Below are 20,101 nucleotides of genomic sequence, written 5' to 3'. Positions count from 1 at the left end.
AATGCAAATAAGGAAGCAGTTCTTGGCGTATTATTCATTTCAAAACTAGACTCCACAGCTCAAAGTACCATAACATCCTGCTATCTGGTGACTTCGACTTTTTTTTTTTAATTCATTCTCTGCAATATTGTTTTGTAGCCAACAGTGCAGAATAAACACTTTATTTCAAATAAACTAACTGCCTCAGCGGAAAAAATTAATAGAAGCAAATTTCTCTACAAAACTGACAGAAATAGCTTCATTAAGACATTAATGGTTGATTGCTAATAACGTGGAAATAATATAGAAACAGAAAATTGAAACTACTAACTTATTTTAGTCTTTCTTAGCGACAGCCGCTGACATTGCACAATCCCTGCCCATTTACCCCCTTCACACCAACCAAGTGCACGTGTAAAGTCTTTGTCCACGCCATGTGGTGCATCAATATGTTCGTCACGTTTTTAAAGGTGATCTTTCCAAAACACCTTTTTTCTGGGGTTCTTTCCTTAAGTGGCGGGAGGTTCTATGCCGGTGTATAAAACCTTAACCATTCAAAGGATTGATAAGTTTTAGGATCCCAAGGGAAAGTATACTGTCACTTAACATGGAAAATTGTATTTTCACCCGGAAGAAAGTGTACTTTTAACCGGGAAATACCCCGGAATTTTCTTCCTTGTCCTCGTATACACCCAGTCATAACAAAATCGTAGGTACATATGGCCACATTGAAAGTGGAAGTGGAGATCGAAATATACTGACTCCAACTCCCCTCCACACCACACACTAGGAATGGAACAATCCTGACTAGCTTGCAAATGAGGATCCAACCATGTTACAAAGCACAGGGTTTAGTAAAATGATACTCAGTGTTAGCAACAGATATAGTTTTCACAGATGTGCTGTTTCAGACTGACTGTATGTTCGCTTATTGTTCTTGATTCGCAGTGAAGTTATGCTTTTTTTAGTTTCCTCCTACAGTTGATCCTAAGCCTACACACATTGCAGGTGTATGCAGGTATGCAGATTGTGGAATCCCAGCTGCCTCCAAAAACACAGTGTACATCATTTTCGCTTTCTTCACGTTATCTGAGGGCTACAATTTGTAGGTAGTGAGTGGTCATCATCTTCTGTTGACCACTATGTAGCAGACCTACAATGTTTTTTCTCCTCCAATAGTTATTAAATCTGAGTTAAACAAGTTACTTACAATACAAACGATTCGTTTTTGGAAAACTAAATTCTACTCTTACCGGCCACAATACCAGAGAGCTTTGCAACGTGAACACTTTTTAGCAGCACGTTCTCCACATTCGGCACATGTTGGTGCAGTACCAGCGAGTTTCTCAAGTGTTTCTGGATCGTAGGCAGAACTAAGCCTACAGAAAAATTTCATTAGGTCAGTAATTGATTTATCCTGAGAATGTTGTCTATAATGGTAATCTTACCTCTTAGCAATTTCAGCCATATCACCTTGCTTGCAGTGAAATAGAACTTTAACTTGTCTTTGAGCTATTCTTTTCCATTGAGTTTCACTTCTTCTCAGTAAAGATTCTCTGATCTGGTATGATGAGAAATAATCAGACAGCATAGGAAGGCATACAAGACCACTAAACTCCACTGATGTGCATTCTTACCTGTGGCAGAACTTCTAATATTAATGGTTTTTTGCCAGTGGGGGGAACCTGTGATACTGCAATATGACTCAGCCAATATTGTAGCTCTGAGAGAGGTGACAGCTGATCAACCAAGACATCGTGTAGATAGCCTTGAAGCTTAAAGAGAAAATAAAATGTTTCAAAATAGCAATGAATTCTGAATAAATGGATTGTTATAGGTCATAATCAACTTCATCATGTAAACATAAACCAACCACTGATTATAAGATTTGATGTTATTTAGGTTAGTCCTTTTATGCTTTTTCTGTACAGCACTAATTTGATTAGTTTAATACTGTGATGAGATGTCTGTAGCAGTTTTTGGTGTGGCCAGTAACAATTTGTCTCAAAGCATTGTGATGGCAAAACATACACTACTGGCCATTAAAATTGCTACACCAAGAAGAAATACAGATGATAAACGGGTATTCATTGGACAAATATATTATACTAGAACTGACGTGATTACATTTTCACGCAATTTGGGTGCATAGATCCTGAGAAATCTGTACCCATAACAACCACCTCTGGCCATAATAACGGCCTTGATACGCCTGGGCATTGAGTAAAACAGAGCTTGGATGCCTTGTACAGGTACAGCTGCCCATGCAGCTTCAACACGATACCACAGTTCATCAAGAGTAGTGACTGGCGTATTGTGACGGGCCAGTTGCTCGGCCACCATTGACCAGACGTTTTCAATTGGTGAGAAATCTGGAGAATGTGGTGGCCAGGGCAACAGTCGAACATTTTATGTATCCAGAAAGGCCCGTACAGGACCTGCAACATGCGGCCGTGCATTGTTGTTGTTGTTGTTGTTGTGGTGGTCTTCAGTCCTGAGACTGGTTTGATGGAGCTTTCCATGCTACTCTATCCTGTGCAAGCTTCTTCATCTCCCAGTACCTACTTCAGCCTACATCCTTCTGAATCTGCTTAGTGTATTCATCTCTTGGTCTCCCTCTACGATTTTTACCCTCCACGCTGCCCTCCAGTACTAAATTGGTGATCCCTTGATGCCTCAGAACATGTCCTACCAACCGATCCCTTCTTCTAGTCAAGTTGTGCCACGAACTCCTCTTCTCCCCAATTCTATTCAATACCTCCTCATTAATTATGTGATCTACCCATCTGATCTTCAGCATTCTTCTATAGCACCACATTTTGAAAGCTTCTATTCTCTTCTTGTCTAAACCATTTATTGTCCATGTTTCACTTCCATACATGCCTACACTCCATACAAATACTTTCAGAAACGACTTCCTGACACTTACTATACTCGATGTTAACAAATTTCTTGCCATTGCCAGTCTACATTTTATATCCTCTCTACTTCGACCATCATCAGTTATTTTGCTCCCCAAATAGCAAAACTCCTTTACTACTTTAAGTGTCTCAATTCCTAATCTAATTCCCTCAGCATCACCTGACTTAATTCAACTACATTCCATTATCCTCATATTGCTTTTGTTGATGTTCATCTTATATCCTCCTTTCAAGACACTGTCCATTCCGTTCAACTGCTCTTCCAAGTCCCTTGTTGTCTCTGACAGAATTACAATGTCATCGGTGAACCTCAAAGTATTTATTTCTTCTCCATGGATTTTAATACCTACTCCGAACTTTTCTTTTGTTTCCTTTACTACTTGCTCAATATACAGATTGAATAACATCGGGGAAAGTCTGCAACCCTGTCTCACTCCCTTCCCAACCATTGTTTCTCTTTCATGCCCCTCGACTCTTATAACTGCCATCTGGTTTCTGTACAAACTGTAAATAGCCTTTTGCTCCCTGTATTTTATCCCTGCTACCTTCAGAATTTGAAAGAGTATTCCAGTCAACATTGTCAAAAGCTTTCTCTAAGTCTACAAATGCTAGAAACTTAGGTTTGCCTTTCCTTAATCTTTCTTCTAAGATAAGTCATAGAGTCAGCATTGCCTCACGTGTTCCAACATTTCTACGGAATCCAAACTGATCCTCCTCGAGTTCGGCTTCTACCAGTTTTTCCAGTCATCTGTAAAGAATTCACGTTAGTATTTTGCAGCTGTGACTTATTAAACTGATAATTCAGTAATTTTCACATCTGTCAACACCTGCTGTCTTCGGGATTGGAATTATTATATTTTTCTTGAAATCTGAGGGAATTTCGCATGTCTCATACATCTTGCTCACCAGATGGTAGAGTTTTGTCAGGACTGGCTCTCCCTAGGCCGTCAGTAGTTCTAATGGAATGTTGTCTACTCCCGGGGCCTTGTTTCGACTCAGGTCTTTCAGTGCTCTGTGAAACTCCTCATGCACTATCGTATCTCCCACTTCATCTTCATCTACATTCTCTTCCATTTCCACAATATTGTCCTCAAGCACATTGCCCTTGTATAGACCCTCTATATACTCCTTCCACCTTTCTGCTTTCCCTTCTTTGCTTAGAACTGGGTTTCCATCTGAGCTGTTGATATTCATGCAAGTGGTTCTCTTTTGTCCAAAGGTCTCTTTAATTTTCCTGTAGGCAGTATCTATCTTACCCCTCATGAGATAAGCCTCTACATCCTTACATTTGTCCTCTAGCCATCCCTGCTTAGCCATTTTGCACTTCCTGTCGATATCATTTTTGAGACGTTTGTATTCCTTTTTGCCTGCTTCACTTACTGCATTTTTGTATTTTCTCCTTTCATCAATTAAATCCAATTAAAATCAATTGCTTGTGCATTATCATGCTGAAATGTACGGTTTCGCAGGGATTGAATGAAGGGTAGAGGCAACGGTCGTAACACATCTGAAATGTAACGTCCACTGTTCAAAGTGCTGTCAATGCGAGCAAGAGGTGACCGAGATGTTAACCAATACCATACCATCACGTTGGGTGATAGGCCAGTATGGCGATGACGAATACATGCTTCCAATGTGCGTTCACCGTGATGTTGCCAAATACGGATGCGACCATCATGATGCTGTGAACAGCTTCTGGATTCATCCGAAAAAAAAATGATGTTTCGCCATTCATGCACCCGGGTTCGTTGTTGAGTACACCATCGCAGGCGCTCCTGTCTGTGATGCAGCATCAAGTGTAACCGCAGCCATGGTCTCGAGCTGATAGTCCATGCTGCTGCAAACATCGTCTAACTGTTCGTGCAGACAGTTGTTGTCTTGCAAATGTCCCCATCTGTTGACTCACAGATCGAGACGTGGCTGCACGATATGTTACAGCCATGCGGATAAGATGCGTGTCATCCCGACTGCTAGTGATATGAGGCCATTGGGTTCCAGCACGGCGTTCCGTATTACCCTCCTGAAGCCACCGATTCCATATTCTGCTAACAGTCATTGGATCTCGACCAACGTGAGCAGCAGTGTCGCGATACCATAAACTGAAATCGTGATAGGCTACAATCTGACCTTTATCAAAGTCGGAAACGTGATGGTACGCATTTCTCCTCCTTACACAAGGCATCACAACACCGTTTCAACAGGAAACGCCGGTCAACTGCTGTTTATGTATGAGAAATCGGTTGGAAACTTCCCTCATGTCAGCACGTTGTAGGTGTCGCCACTGGCGCCAACTTTGTGTGAATGCTCTGAGTAGCTAATCATTTGCATATCACAGCATCTTCTTCCTGTCGCTTAAATTTCGCATCTGTAGCATGTCATCTTCGTGGTGTAGCAGTTTTAATGGCCAGTTGCGTATATCAAGTGACAAATGTGACACACCATATAGTTGTTCAAGAAGATTGTTGGTAAGAAGATTAAAATTACATCAACGTTAGTTTTTTCACTAATAAGTACATGAAAAGTTATGGTTTTGATTTTTTTAACAAATATTATAAATTACTGTAAACATAGGAAATGTAAATCTTCTAATCTGCATGTAATGAATTTACTTGTGTCAGTAGTCTTAAAAGATTTTCGAATGTCAACTTTCTCCACATTGACTGTAATGAAATGTATTTATTTATGATCACAACTTTGGCTATGGTGCCATTCTCTATGAAGTGCATCAATGCATATTCATTTCTGGTTTAGATGACATCATCTTCATATCAGTCATGTTTAAATGGTTATATATGACATGAAATATGGTTGAATATGCATTGACACATTTCAGAGAGAGCTATTACGTGAGAGTGACACAGTAGATGTATTTGCAATTATGAATTAATTTTTTATTTAATTAATTTTATTTAATTAATTTTATTAATTTATTATTTATTATTTATTTATTATTATTATTTATTATTATTATTTATTATTATTTATTTATTTATTATTTAATTAATTTCATTTAATTAATTTAATAATGGTCAAAGTGCAAAATGTTGCCACCTATTTCTCCATTTTGTATCCTCATATCTCTTTGTAAACTATATGTAGAGAATGAATGAGTTGATCTCAAGCAGCTTTAAAATACTTATTAAAAGAAAGTTATTCTGGGGCAGATGAGTGATATCCCCACAAACATTTAGACTTCTTCTTTATTTCACCCAAAAATAAGGAAAAAAATAGGATGGAAAAATGTGCGATACCGACACGGGGGGGGGGGGGGGGGGGGGGGGGGGGGGGGGGGGGGGGGAGATCTCAGCAGTGAGTATTATGAATGGGCTGTGGAGTTAATTTCTACATACAGTGGCAAAACAGTGCTATTGGAAGCCTCAGATGTAACCACAAATGAGTTAAACCAAGCTGTGTGTGTCATACTTGTCTACAAGAGCTTACTGTCATAGGGATTCGTAAAGTATCATGATGGTCAAGCACGTGCACAATGTTAACTAGAATTTTTCTTTTGCTACAACTGAAATGTCTCAAGTCAATATCTGAATGTGGAATTTTGGTCATAAAGATACAAAATATTTCCATTTTATAATCATCTTTTCAATTGATTTTTAAAACAAATAGTATAACAGTAATGTGTTGCATCAGTATTGATGTATACATAAAACTCCATGGAGTAAACTTCTTTTTCTTTTTTGATGGCTTGTATCCTAATTTTTAGTATTTTCGTGGTAACAGAAAATATTGGGCAGAGTGGAAACTGTGGAATGTTTGAAGACCACCACTCACTGTGGGATGTAGTTAGGGACAAATAAGCACACAAACAAGCTCACCTTATGAAGTTGCTAAGAAACAAAGAATTAATGCATGGGCACTGATTACTGTGCTGTTGTGTGTCTCAATTCTGTGGCATGGTTGTAATGCATAATTATCTTTGTTGGAGTGAGATAAAAATGGAAGAAGTGAGGGCAGAGGAGGAGCATGGTCTAGAGAAAGGGGTAGGAAAGGCAGGACAACAGGAGATGAGGCTAAAACTTTTTACCTATGATCTGGCAGGGGCAACTACATTTTCACACATACATGTTTGATGTAATTTGAGTGCTCTAATATGTTCCAAAAGCTTCATCATCCCATCACTCATTCAATTATCTCAGCAACTGACAAGGAAGGTGCTGTGTGATAACAAACTGACATGGAGAGGGTAATATGCAGAAGCTGAAGACAAACAGAAAAGTAGTCAGTGTACATGAGTGTTCATTTCTTTCTGTATAGTGGAACCTAGGCTGAAGACCAAATTTTAAATAACGGCAGTTTAAAACAGTTCTGCCTCATAGAGTCATTTAGAGTTTCCTCTGTGATTGTAATTGTTTGAAATAATTGACTGTAGTTTCTGCAACTTTGTTTTACAACATAGATGCATTAACTGATGAAAGAATACACACTTATGAAACAGGCACAGTGGTAGTGTTGTAAAACCTAAGAGTCCATTAAAACATTCTGCTTAGTGCTTCAATGTGTAGAAATCACAGTAATCTGAAAATTCCATTACAGCATTTCATAATACTTACCTTCAGTAGTTGTTGTTTACGGTACTCATTCATATCATAATATGTTGGACATTTTGGATCCAGGAGTAATTGTCTGAGTGTTAGCCATACTATACCTTCAATTCGAGTAAGTTTCATTTTGTCATCATCTTTCACCTTCTTCCAACTTCCATCTGGAATATAAGGGTGCTGTGTAATGTTAGTTTATAACACATATTGTAGCATTTGAAAAACAATAAGATGACCACATTTTACCAATATATTTAATTGTTGTTCCATCCTTATCCTCTCTTTGCCATGGAGTTGTTTCAATGAGGTTTAGAAGCAGGAGTGGAATATCATGGGTCTCAAATACTCTTGATGTTGCGCTGATTGGCAAACTGAACAATAAATTGTTTTGTTAATTTCTTTGATACTGAAGTTTTAATTGTTAAATTTGATGTCACAGCAGTTGTATAAGGGACAGTCAGATGAAAAGAGACAAATGGGGAAAAAAAGTAAGACAAAAGTATTTGCTGTAACTGTTAATACATTTATCTCACTGTGGGACAAGATGATCAATGCTTTCTTGGAAAATTGTTTGCTGTTGCCTACAGAATTGTCATTGCATCCAGGCATACATTTCTTCATCTGAAGCAAATTGACAACCACTAATATCTCTCTTCAGTGCTCAAAAAAATATGGAAATCGCATGGGGCGAGATCAGAGCTGTGTGGAGGATGTGTAAGGGCTTCCCAGCAGTATTTCAGCAGTGTACTGGAAATGACCTTGGCAACATGTGGGCTCACATGTTTATGATAGTCTAATGAGTAATGCCTTGTTGGTAGGAAAACATGGTACACTATTTAGTGAAATCACCCAGAAAGTAAGCAATCAGTACACGTTGTTCATGTACTCAAGGGTCATTGTTGCTAACAATAGCATGGCACATAAGTACCATTTTTCCATTTCACAGAAAATGTAGATTGTTCCTACTGATTTGTGGCATTAATCGAAACTTTAGGAATGTCACTGTCTTGCGCTTGATGTTCACCAGAAATGTAAATGGATGCTGGACCTAGTGTTGGCATATGGGTGATGAGATAAAGTATGCTAAGCAATCCGTAATAGGTGCTGACATTCATCGTGGAGTCACCAATGGGGAGAGGGTCCAGGATAGGGAAAGTTAGTTTTGTGCAATATTCTGAGCAAAAGTTACAGCCAGGTGCAGGCCGGATTGCAGTGAGTTACGCATACCAACAGTTGCGATGTAAAATAGAGGCCACAGGGCCGTCAGATTGCTGAAAGAGTGTACATAGCGGTTTTGCATGTTACAAATCACAGGCAGAAGGGTCCCACTGGCAAACCTAGCGTGTTATGAGTATGTGGCGCGAAAGCGGCGCGTATGGCAAAACAGAGGCGGACAGCCGCATATAAAAGGGTGCAGGTTTCTAACGAGATTCATTCAAGTGTGGCAGCTCTCCTGGACAGTGAGGCGTGTCACACCCCCAGCTACATGCAGCAGCAGATTGGGCGCCAGCGTTCCAGTCCACGGCGGGTCACTAGTTCGACCCTCTGAGGCTGATGCGGGGTCCGTAGCCAGCCAGCGGTGGGCCACTCCACGGCTCGCTACCACAGGCGGTCGTCATGGCTTTTAACACATGCTGGAGGCATCCTGGGGCGAGGGCCGCAGATTCGGACTCCAGATCGTGGGCGCTTGTTGTCGCCGCGATCTTAGCCGCGCCGGCGAGAAGCATGAACCTGGCTGCCTGTGGCTCACACCAAGTGGCGCTGAGTCGGCAGGGTTGCAGCCCACTGAGTCAACTGCTGGCATCCTGATGACTCCGCATCTCCGCTGCCATACAAAGCTGACAACAGTGGTGCGTGCACGGGTCGCTGAGGCAGCCATTCCACACCAAGCCGTTTGACAGACAGCGAAGTGGTGTCCTCAGCATTGCGGGACCCAGTGACACACATCGAGAGGAATGGGGGCACCGGAGTTGGAAACAATAAATTACTTTGAAAGCTCGGATGAGTCTTAATACGGTGCCTTCTACCTCTTCCTGCTACATTTGGTGTTGCTGTTACATTTGGTGACAGAAGTTGCCACTACATTTGGTGTCAGAATAGCAGACGTCGTCTGTCCAGTACAATGTTCGAGACCACTGCCTGCATTACATTCACAAGATGTGGTAAGTTTTGACCAGTTTTCTTTTGAGTATTGGACATTTTCTTGCCTAATTTTGTGTTTTGAGTATGGTTCATGGAGGCCATTTTAGATGTTTTGCGTAGGCATATTATTATTATTTTTTGTCAGAATAAGTGTTAGCATATTTGGGGCAGTAAGATTTTTTTTCATGGTATTTAATTACTTTTGTACTGGTTTGAGTATGATGTTATCGAGTGTAATGATACTGAGGTGTAGGGAGTCAGGTTTTCTTGTACTTAAATGTTTTGTTTCGGGACTAACTGGGAACGAAAGCAACACAATGGCAGAGTCAGGGACGCGAGGTGTGACGGAACCAGAAGCAGTGCAGATTTTGTTGGAAAAATTAGCACAATTGACAGCAGACAATACACAGTTGAGAAATGAATTAACATTTAAAAGTGAGCAGGAAACCGCATCTGATCAGTCGTTGTTGCCTAGGGTGCAGGAGATTGCAGCTGCTGTGACTTTGATTATTCCGTTTTCTGGCAAGGCATCTGAGGATGTGCGTTCATTTGTGAAGGAGTTGGACACTTCAGCGGTGATGAATGGTTGGCCTGATGCACAATTTTACATATAGCCAAGATTAGATTAACGGGTGAAGAGAAAACATATGTAAGGTGTTCTGAGGCCTTAAGGAAGGCAGGACAGTTTAAGCAGTTAAAGGAAGGGCTTTTATAAAGTACCAAAAACATAATAGCGCTCGGTACTGTAGAGAAAGGTTAAGTACAATGTCAAAGTGACAGGGAGACAATGGAGAATACTTATGAGTTGGCTCAGAGCGATAAAGTGAATAATGTTCTGTTGAGGAGGCCGAGCAAAGAGCACTTGATATATTTTTGAGTGGGTTACCGGTGCATATGTCACGGAAAGTGCGTGAAAGGACTCTGAAAGATTTGTATTCGGCCATTCAGCTGGCAATTCAATGTGAGGAAATAGACGTGGCAACAGGGGTACGCGAGAGGCAAACAGGGTTTACAGCGGGTGTGAAATTTTTTAAGTGTGGTCATACGGGACATGTGCAGAGCCAATGTACCCAGTCACCGAGTAATAATGGAAGGGCTGGAAATCGGCAGCGGGGAGGATGGAGAAGTGGAGATAGGAGAGGTGGACAGGCATTAAAATGGAAGAGGGGACCCAAGACCCACCTAAGGGAGCTACCATTTAATTTCAATGCTACGAATACGTATGCAGAGGTGGAATGTTCAGTGAGGAACTAAAAAGTTTAAGATTTTGTTGGACACAGGGCGCAAGTGTCAGTGGGTACTAAGAATATAATGGGATGAAGGAAACTAGACCCACCACGTTATAGGTTGCGTGGAGTGGGGGATAAGGAGGTCACGCCTTTGGGTTCGGTGACAGTTGACTTTTGAATAGAGAAAGTCCGATTTAATGCATGCATGGAGGAAGTACCATGGGTAAGCGAGGGCAATGACATGATCCTAGGAGTAGATTTCTTGCATCAACATCATGCCAAAATTGACCTTGGACAACGAACTTTGGAACTTAGTGGAATGTTATTTCAGCTAGGGGAAACTGTTGTCAATGCAGAGCTGTCGTGAGGGGTGGTCAACTTCATGAACAAACCAATTGAATTGCTTACATTAGCATTAATGCTTAATTTACATGAGTGTGTGTCTACTGGCACCAGGAAGTTGCTTTGGGTAAGTGTGGAGTCAAATCTACCTGTGGGTACAGTATGTGTTGTTGAACCATTGGAGGATAATGAAGTTTTGGGTCCATTGGGTTGTCTTGTGACACGTAGTGTTTTACGCGTACAGGAGGGGAACGACGGGCAAGTAGTTCCCATGAACGTGGATAATTTTAGTGCTGTAGATGTGAATTTGAGGAAAGGAGTTTTAGTAGCAAATTTGTATTTGCCAGATGAAGAAGACTGGTGTTCGAGAGGTAGGCGAAGTGATCAACCACTAACTGCTGATAGAACTGCATTGCATGACAAAATTAAGCATTTGAAAGGAAGAGAAAGAGAGCATATGGAAGAATTATTGTGGGAATTTAAGGATTTGTTTTTTCCACAAGGGCCGTTACAGGCAAATCCATTAGTTCAACATAGGATTCCAACAGGGAATGAAACACCTCTTCACCATAAACCATACCGAATACCGAGGTATTTGCAGCCAATTGTGGAGGATTTCACTGATCAGCAGCTTGTGGACGGTATTATAGAGCATAGTAATAGTTGCTAGGGAGTTAGCATTGTTGTTGTGCCTAAAAAACTATGGATGGAACTAAGAAATACAGGTTCTGTTGTGACTACCAATACTTCAATAACGAGACAGTGACAGACGCATACCCAATTCCAAACATATCGGAGACTTTGGATCACTTAGGTCTAAACCAGTAGGCCTATTTTTGTATGATGGATTTGACAAGTGGTTATCATCAGTTTGAGGTGGCTCCAGAGGATCATCCAAAAACTGTGTTCTCTACTCCTGGAGGCCATTACCAGTACATTAGAATGCCATTAGGTTTGAAAAATGCTCTGGCAACGTTTCAGAGGTTGCTAGAAAATGTCTTGAGGGGTTTGAAACCACGGCATTGTGTGGTCTATTTGGATGATGACATTATAGTGTTTTCATGTAGTATGGAGTGATATAGACAGCAGTTAAGGGAAGTTTTTATGAGGTTAAGGGCAGCTCATTTGACATTGAGCCTGGAGAAGTGTCATTTTGCATTAGATGAAGTGAAATATTTGGGTAATATTATCAGTAAGGACGGAGTGCAAACAGATCCGAGGTTGGTTGAAAGAAGTGTTAACATCAAGTTCGGTTCTTGTGTTTTCAGATTTTGAAAAGGAGTTTATACTAGCATGCACCAAATCAAGCATTAGGGTGTGTTCTTAGTCAGGAAATTGATGGGAAAGAACATCCTGTAGCCTATGCATCTAGGCAGCTGAATGCAGCAGAGAAGAATTACTCAACAACTGAGAGGGAGATGCTTAGCGTAATCTATGGAATCACATATTTTAAATATTATTTATATGGGAGAAGATTTTGGGTAGTGACAGATGACGCTGGATTGAAGTGGTTGTTGGGGTTGAAGGATCCATCCACTAGATTCGCTAGATGCGCTGTGAGGCTTAGTGAATTCGACTACAAGGTGGTGCAAAAGCCTGGGAAGAAGCATGGTAATGCGGGTGTACTAAGTAGGAACGTGGCAAAAGTAGAAGTCATAGGTTATGACCTAACAATATGGCAAGAATTACAGGACGTGGACAATGATTGTAAATTGTATCGGACACAGCCACAATTTAATATGTATGACGTCCTCTGTGCAGGGAAACAAAGTTAGGGCCAAGGGTAGTAGTGCCAGCGAAGTCGAGGCATAAGGTTTTAAAGGAAGCACATGATTACGTGTTACCTGGTCATGGAGGGTGTAGAGCGATGTATAGGAGATTGGCGGAGAGGTATTGGTTGAGAGGTAGGAAAGTAAATGTGGATCAGTATGTCAAGAATCATATACCATGTGTGCAGAGAGCATATTTGAGCCGGAAACAGATACAACTACGATGATTGCTGGAAGCGACATGCCTATTCTCTGTGCTGGGGATCGATGTCTTAGGATGTCTCAGGCGAACACCATCAGGGAACAGATTCGTTCTGACAATAACAGACCATTTTTCGAGGTATGTGGAGATGGTGGCTATGCCAAATCAACAGGCAGCAATGGTTGCGCAAGCATTAGTAAACAACTGGATTTTGAAGTTTGGTGCACTGGAGACAATAATTACTGACCAAGGACCAACTTCATGTCAGATTTAATGAAGGAACTGTGTAAAGTGTTGAACGTAAAGAAGTTGAGAACGAGTGCATTGCATCCACAGGCCAACAGAAGGACAGAAAGGGTACACAGAACAATCGGGAAGATGCTGAGCTTTTATGTGGATTCTCATCACCATCAGTGGGATGAGTATTTGAAGCATATTTTATGCACATACAATGCAAAAGTTCATACAAATACTGGTTTGTCTCCATATGAGGTAGTGTACGGGCGAAAAATGCCATCACTGTTTGATTTGGTGAGGCTAAAGAAAGGAAGGACCGATGAATCTGTATGTCAATTCGCAAGGACAATTCAGGATGTTTGGAAACTGGTACAAAAGGCGGATACAAAGGATTTGGAAAGGCAGGAAGACGCAGTAAAGCGGAAAGAAAGTTTACTGCAGTACAGAGTGGGGCAATGGGTAATGCTGTCTAGCCCCTATACACAAAAAGGGAAAAGGAAGAAGTTCCTCACGAGGTATCAAGGGCCATACCAAGTTGTTGAAACCACATCTCCCATAAATGTTATGCTTCAGCTGCCAACTAGAACAACTATAGTACACACTGGGCGATTACGACCATTTAAGGGTTGCCCGGATGTGATTCCAGGTGTGTCACAGGAAGGAAAGAGGAAGAAAGAGAGAGTGAAGAGAGGTGCTAAGCACAGATAAAACCAGGAAGATAAAGTACAGCATGAAGAACTGTATGCTTTGTGATCCAGAAAGTAGTAGAGTGTTTGTAGTTTTTTTTTTTTTATTTTCTTGTCATGTATCATTGGGTTTGTATAGAGTAATTAGGCATTGTATTTTCGTATGTTGTATGTATTTTCAAATATAGCCTGCTGTGGACAGCAGTTCTTTTGAAGAGGGAGGAAGGATGATGGTGATCCCTGTTCTCAGGTCACTGAACGGGGCAGCGTTGGCAGTGATTCATCTCTTTATCATCGGGGTGGATGCCTTACGGGTGCAGCACCTGGATGGAGGTGTGCTGTACTCAAGGCAGGAAGATGTGGTGGTGTCGAGTCACTAGTGGGCATTAAGGTTGGTATGGAACATATGGGAAATGCAGAATGAAGTAAGGAGGCTTGAGGAAGTGTTCGAAGAGCTTAGGCAATGTGCAGAGGGCAAGGGAATGCTGAAGGCAGTTGCAGGGGAGTATTAGAAATTGCATGAGGCATATAAGATGCTACGGAAGCAGGTAGGATGGATGGAGGAAGTGGTGCCATGGGTAAGACGGAAACGAGGATGGCTGAATGCAGGGGGGACAGGTTTTGGAACCACAGATGAAAGCAATATAAAAGAACTGAACAATACAGTGGAAGCAGTGAGGCAACTCACAGAGGAGAGTAGGGCAATGCAAGCTTGGCATGCAACTCAGATAGGGACATTGGAATGGGAAGTCCTGAATAACACACGGTTGCTCCGCGCATTAGCAGGGCAGGTAGAGGAATACGCTAAGGCATCGGAAGACTTAGTAAATTGTAACCTACGAACCCTACAGGGACATCTAGAAGTACTAGACAGCAGGGTGATGTTAACCAGACTTTTGCAAGGAGTAGCTGACAGTGCAAGGTGCAGAAGGAACTACTGTCTGGGTTATATTTAATAATGGAGCCCAGTGAGCAAAATTTGCTGTTTTTCTACCATGTTGCAACAGTAAGGGTAACAACCGACGCCGCACGAGTGTATATTTTGGTCCAATTCCTGGTTATGGGGAGAACGCGAGGTTTCGGTGTTAACACGGTCCACCCATATCCAGTGAAGTGGGGAGCATTGAGCAAGTTTGTGGAAGTGAAAACTAAAGAGGTATGACTGATCTCGGCGACTAGAAACCGGTATGCCGAGAAGGCAAGGGAGGAATTATGAAGCTTCCATAGAGGGTATGTCCAGCCAGGGTGGTAAGGACCAATCTGGACACAGGCATGGTGCAGTTATTTTTAGCCAGGGGGAAAGGAATAGACTGTCCAAGGGAAATTGTGGAGCCAAAATTGAGCTTGCAACGGGTCGGGATGCATTGGATCTTCTCCACCTACAAGAATTCGGTAGTAGTAGCAGCAAGTTGTTTTGAGTGAGGAGAATCTGCAGAAGCAAAATGTAGAGCTCGAGGGGGGCGGAATTTTAATCAATGGAACTAAGTGTAACATAATAGCACCAACCTTCCATCTGCCAGCATCAATTTCAGGAGTCGTGCAATTGAATATCACGCAGCCACAGCTGTACTGGCCAGAAGCCACAGCTGTACTGGCCAGAATCTGACCTTGGTAAATCACACTCTGGAGCCAGGTCTGTTGAGATCCGTAAATAAGTTCATTTTAGAGGGAGAGGGGCGCATAGCAGTCAAACAGTTTGTGCAACATGTCGCTTAGTATAGGGAAAGGAAACGGCAAACGACGATTATTTTGAGCACCTCTGTGCCAAGTGTCATCGCAACCTTTCTGATCACGTGGAGAGCTAATTCCAAGAGGGAACCAAGGGTAGTCCAAGTCCCAGTGGATTGGATGCCGAGGGCGTGAGACGAGTAGGTAAGGAGTTGATTGAGCAGTGGTCGTCTTAACGTTTTGTTTTATGTCTTGGTTTTAAGGGGCACTAGACTACATTTAAGTTCCCTAATAGTAAGGAAATATGCCATAGGTGCCGACCAAAACAAGTTAAGACCTACTTAAGGGTTGATCTGGGGATTGGGTCTTTCTGAAGAGGGGAATAATGTATCAGCACCACAGTGTAGGATAGGGGAAGTTAGTTTGTGCAATATTCTGAGGTGCGGGCCAGATTGCAGTGAGTTATGCATACCAATAGTTTTACGCATACCAATAGTTGCAAAGTAAAATAGAGGCCACAGGGCCGTCAAACTGCTGAAAGAGTATATGTAGCAGTTTTGCATGTTGCAAACCACAGGCAGAAGAGGCCCACTGGGCGCGGGCACTTGTTGTCGCTGCGATCTTAGCCAGGCTGGCGAGAAGCACCCAGCTAGCCGCTTGCAGTTCACACCGAGCGGCGCTGAGTCGGCAAGGTCGCAGACAGCTGAGTCAACTGCCAGCATCCTGACTACGCCGCATCTCTGCTGCCGTACAAGGCCGACACGAAGCGGTGCGTGCACAGGTCACTGAGGCAGCCATTCTGCACCATGCCGTTTTGCAGGCAGCGAAGTGGTGTCCTCAGCATTGTGGGATCCAGTGACACACATCGAGAGGAATGGGGGTACCGTAGTTGGAAACAATAAAATACTTGGAATGATGGCTGTACCGTAGGTGCAACCACAATGGAGGGGTATCTGTTGAAAGGCCAGACAAACGTGCGGTTCCTGAAGAGGGGCAGCAGCCTTTTCAGTAGTTGCAGGGGCAACGGTCTGGATGATTGACTGATCTGGCCTTGTAACACTAACCAGAACAGCCTTGCGGTGCTGGTACTGCGAACGGCTGAAAGCAAGTGGAAACTGCAGCCGTAATTTTTCCCGAGGGCATGCAGCTTTACTGTATGGTTAAATGATGATGGCGTCCTCTTGGGTAAAATATTCCGGAGGCAAAACAGCCCTCCATTCGGATCTCTGGTTGGGGACTACTCAGGAGGACATTGTTATCAGGAGAAAGAAAACTGGTGTTCTATGGATCAGAGCGTGGAATGTCAGATCCCTTAATCGGGCAGATAGGTTAGAAAATTTAAAAAGGGAAATGGATAGGTTAAAGTTAGATATAGTGGGAATTAGTGAAGTTCGGTGGCAGGAGGAACAAGACATTTGGTCAGGTGAATACAGGGTTATAAATACAAAGTCAAATAGGAGTAATGCAGGAGTAGGTTAAATAATGAATAAAAAATAGGAGTGCAGGTAAGCTACTACAAACAGCATAGTAAACACATTATTGTGGCCAAGATAGACACAAAGCCCATGCCTACTACAGTAGTACAAGTTTATATGCCAACTAGCTCTGCAGATGATGAAGAAATTGATGAAATGTATGATGAGATAAAAGAAATTATTCAGATAGTGAAGGGAGATGAAAATTTAATAGTCATGGGTGACTGGAATTCGAGAGTAGGAAAAGGGAGAGAAGGAAACATAGTGGGTAAATATGGATTGGGGGAGAGAAATGAAAGAGGAAGCCGTCTTGTAGAATTTTGCACAGAGCATAACTTGATCATAGCTAACACTTAGTTCAAGAATCATAAAAGAAGGTTGTATACATGGAAGAATCCTGGAGATGCTAGAAGGTATCAGATAGATTATATAATGGTAAGACAGAGATTTAGGAGGCAGGTTTTAAATTGTAAGACATTTCCAGGGGCAGATGTGGACTCTGACCACAATCTATTGGTTATGAACTGTAGATTAAAACTGAAGAAACTGCAAAAAGATGGGAATTTAAGGAGATGGGACCTGGATAAACTGACTAAACCAGAGGTTGTACAAAGTTATAGGGAGAGCACAAGGGAACAATTGACAGGAATGGGGAAAAGAAATACAGTAGAAGAAGAATGGGTAGCTCTGAGAGATGAAGTTGTGAAGGCAGCAGAGGATCAAGTAGATAAAAAGACGAGGGCTAGTAGAAATCCTTGGGTAACAGAAGAAATATTGAATTTAATTGATGAAAGGAGAAAATATAAAAATGCAGTAAATGAAGCAGGCAAAAGGGAATACTAACGTTTCAAAAATGAGATCAACAGGAAGTGCAAAATGGCTAAGCAGGGATGGCTAGAGGACAAATGTAAGGATGTAGAGGCTTATCTCATGAGGGGTAAGATAGATACTGCCTACAGGAAAATTAAAGAGACCTTTGGACAGAAGAGAACCACTTGTATTAATATCAAGAGCTCAGATGGAAACCCAGTTCTAAGCAAAGAAGGGAAAGCAGAAAGGTAGAAGGAGTATATAGAGGGTCTATACAATGGAAATGTACTTGAGGACAATATTATGGAAATGGAAGAGAATGTAGATGAAGATGAAATGGGAGATACAATACTGCATGAAGAGTTTGACAGAGCACTGAAAGACCTGATTCGAAACAAGGCCCCGGGAGTAGACAACATTCCATTAGAACTACTGACGGCCTTGGGAGAGCCAGTCCTGACAAAACTCTACCATCTGCTGAGCAAGATGTATGAGACAGGCAAAATACCCTCAGAATTCAAGAAGAATATAATAATTCCAATCCCAAAGAAAGCAGGTGTTGACAGATGTGAAAATTACCGAACTATTAGTTTAATAAGTCACAGCTGCAAAATACTAACACGAATTCTTTACAGACGAATGGAAAAACTGGTAGAAGCCGACCTCGGGGAAGATCAGTTTGGATTCCATAGAAATATTGGAACATGTGAGGCAATACTGACTCTACAATTTATCTTAGAAGAAAGATTAAGGAAAGGCAAACCTAAGTTTCTAGCATTTGTAGACTTAGAGAAAGCTTTTGACAATGTTGACTGGAATACTCTTTCTAATTCTGAAGGTGGCAGGGGTAAAATACAGGGAGCGAAAGGCTATTTACAATTTGTACAGAAACCAGATGGCAGTTATAAGAGTCGAGGGACATGAAAGGGAAGCAGTGATTGGGAAGGGAGTGAGACAGGGTTGTAGCCTCTCCCCGATGTTATTCAATTTCTATATTGAGCAAGCAGTAAAGGAAACAAAAGTAAAATTCGGAGTAGGTATTAAAATCCATGGAGAAGAAATAAAAATTTTGAGGTTCACCGATGACATAGCAATTCTGTCAGAGACAACAAGGGCCTTGGAAGAGCAGTTGAACGGAATGGACAGTGTCTTGAAAGGAGGATATAAGATGAACATCAACAAAAGCAATATGAGGATAATGGAATGTAGTCGAATTAAGTCGGGTGATGTTGAGGGAATTATATTAGGAAATGAGACACTTAAAGTAATGAAGGAGTTTTGCTATTTGGGGAGCAAAATAACTGACAATGGTCGAAGTAGAGAGGATATAAAATGTAGACTGGCAATGGCAAGGAAAGCGTTTCTGAAGAAGAGAAATTTGTTAACATCGAGTATAGATTTAAGTGTCAGGTAGTCGTTTCTGAAAGTATTTGTATGGAATGTAGCCATGTATGGAAGTGAAACATGGACAACAAATAGTTTGGACAAGAAGAGAATAGAAGCTTTTGAAATGTGGTGCTACAGAAGAATGCTGAAGATCAGATGGGTAGATCACGTAACTAATGAGGAGGTATTCTATAGAATTGGGGAGAAGAGGAGTTTGTGGCACAACATGACAAGGAAAAGGGACCGGTTGGTAGGACATGTTCTGAGGCATCAAGGGATCACAAATTTAGCATTGGAGGGTAGCATGGAGGGTAAAAATCGTAGAGGGAGACCGAGATGAATACACTAAGCAGATACAGAAGGACATAGGTTGGAGTAAGTACTGGGAGATGAAGAAGCTTGCACAGTATAGGGTAGCATGAAGAGCTGCATCAAACCAGTCTCAGGACTGAAGACCACAACAACAACAACAACAACAACAACAACAAGTAGTGTGTAGGCTTAGGGACCGAAGACCTCAGCAGTTTGGTCCCATAAGACCTTATCACAAATTTCCACAGTTTCGGAATTTGGGAGTTGTTAGCAGCTGTAAGCCAATAGTTGGCTAAAGTAAGCCTGTTCTGATCCACAAACAATACAGTAACATCTGATCCTGAGTCCACGAGAACTTGAAACACGAGTTCCTGTGATGTACAATAGTCC

The 20,101-nt window shown here is 41.8% G+C and overlaps 1 protein-coding gene across 2 annotated transcripts in view; it reads right to left on the bottom strand.

Annotated features, from left to right (window-relative positions):
* LOC126092384 (zinc finger MYND domain-containing protein 10) overlaps positions 1-20,101 on the bottom strand; it is a 110,656-nt gene that overhangs the window by 23,385 nt on the left and 67,170 nt on the right. The window contains exons 5-9 of one of the 2 annotated variants that reach the window (XM_049907948.1): positions 7,700-7,824; positions 7,466-7,617; positions 1,617-1,754; positions 1,428-1,540; positions 1,233-1,358 (exon numbers count right to left, since the gene is read on the bottom strand). In XM_049907948.1, the coding sequence (XP_049763905.1) occupies positions 1,233-1,358; positions 1,428-1,540; positions 1,617-1,754; positions 7,466-7,617; positions 7,700-7,824 (654 nt within the window). The remainder of the gene's footprint in view (positions 1-1,232; positions 1,359-1,427; positions 1,541-1,616; positions 1,755-7,465; positions 7,618-7,699; positions 7,825-20,101) is intronic. The other variant, XM_049907950.1, reaches the window with a different exon arrangement.

Source organism: Schistocerca cancellata, chromosome 7 (genome assembly GCF_023864275.1).
Source record: "Schistocerca cancellata isolate TAMUIC-IGC-003103 chromosome 7, iqSchCanc2.1, whole genome shotgun sequence".
Classification (NCBI taxonomy): Eukaryota; Metazoa; Arthropoda; class Insecta; order Orthoptera; family Acrididae; genus Schistocerca; species Schistocerca cancellata.
Note: the sequence above shows the minus strand (reverse complement) of the source record. Positions and strands in the feature narration are given on the sequence as shown.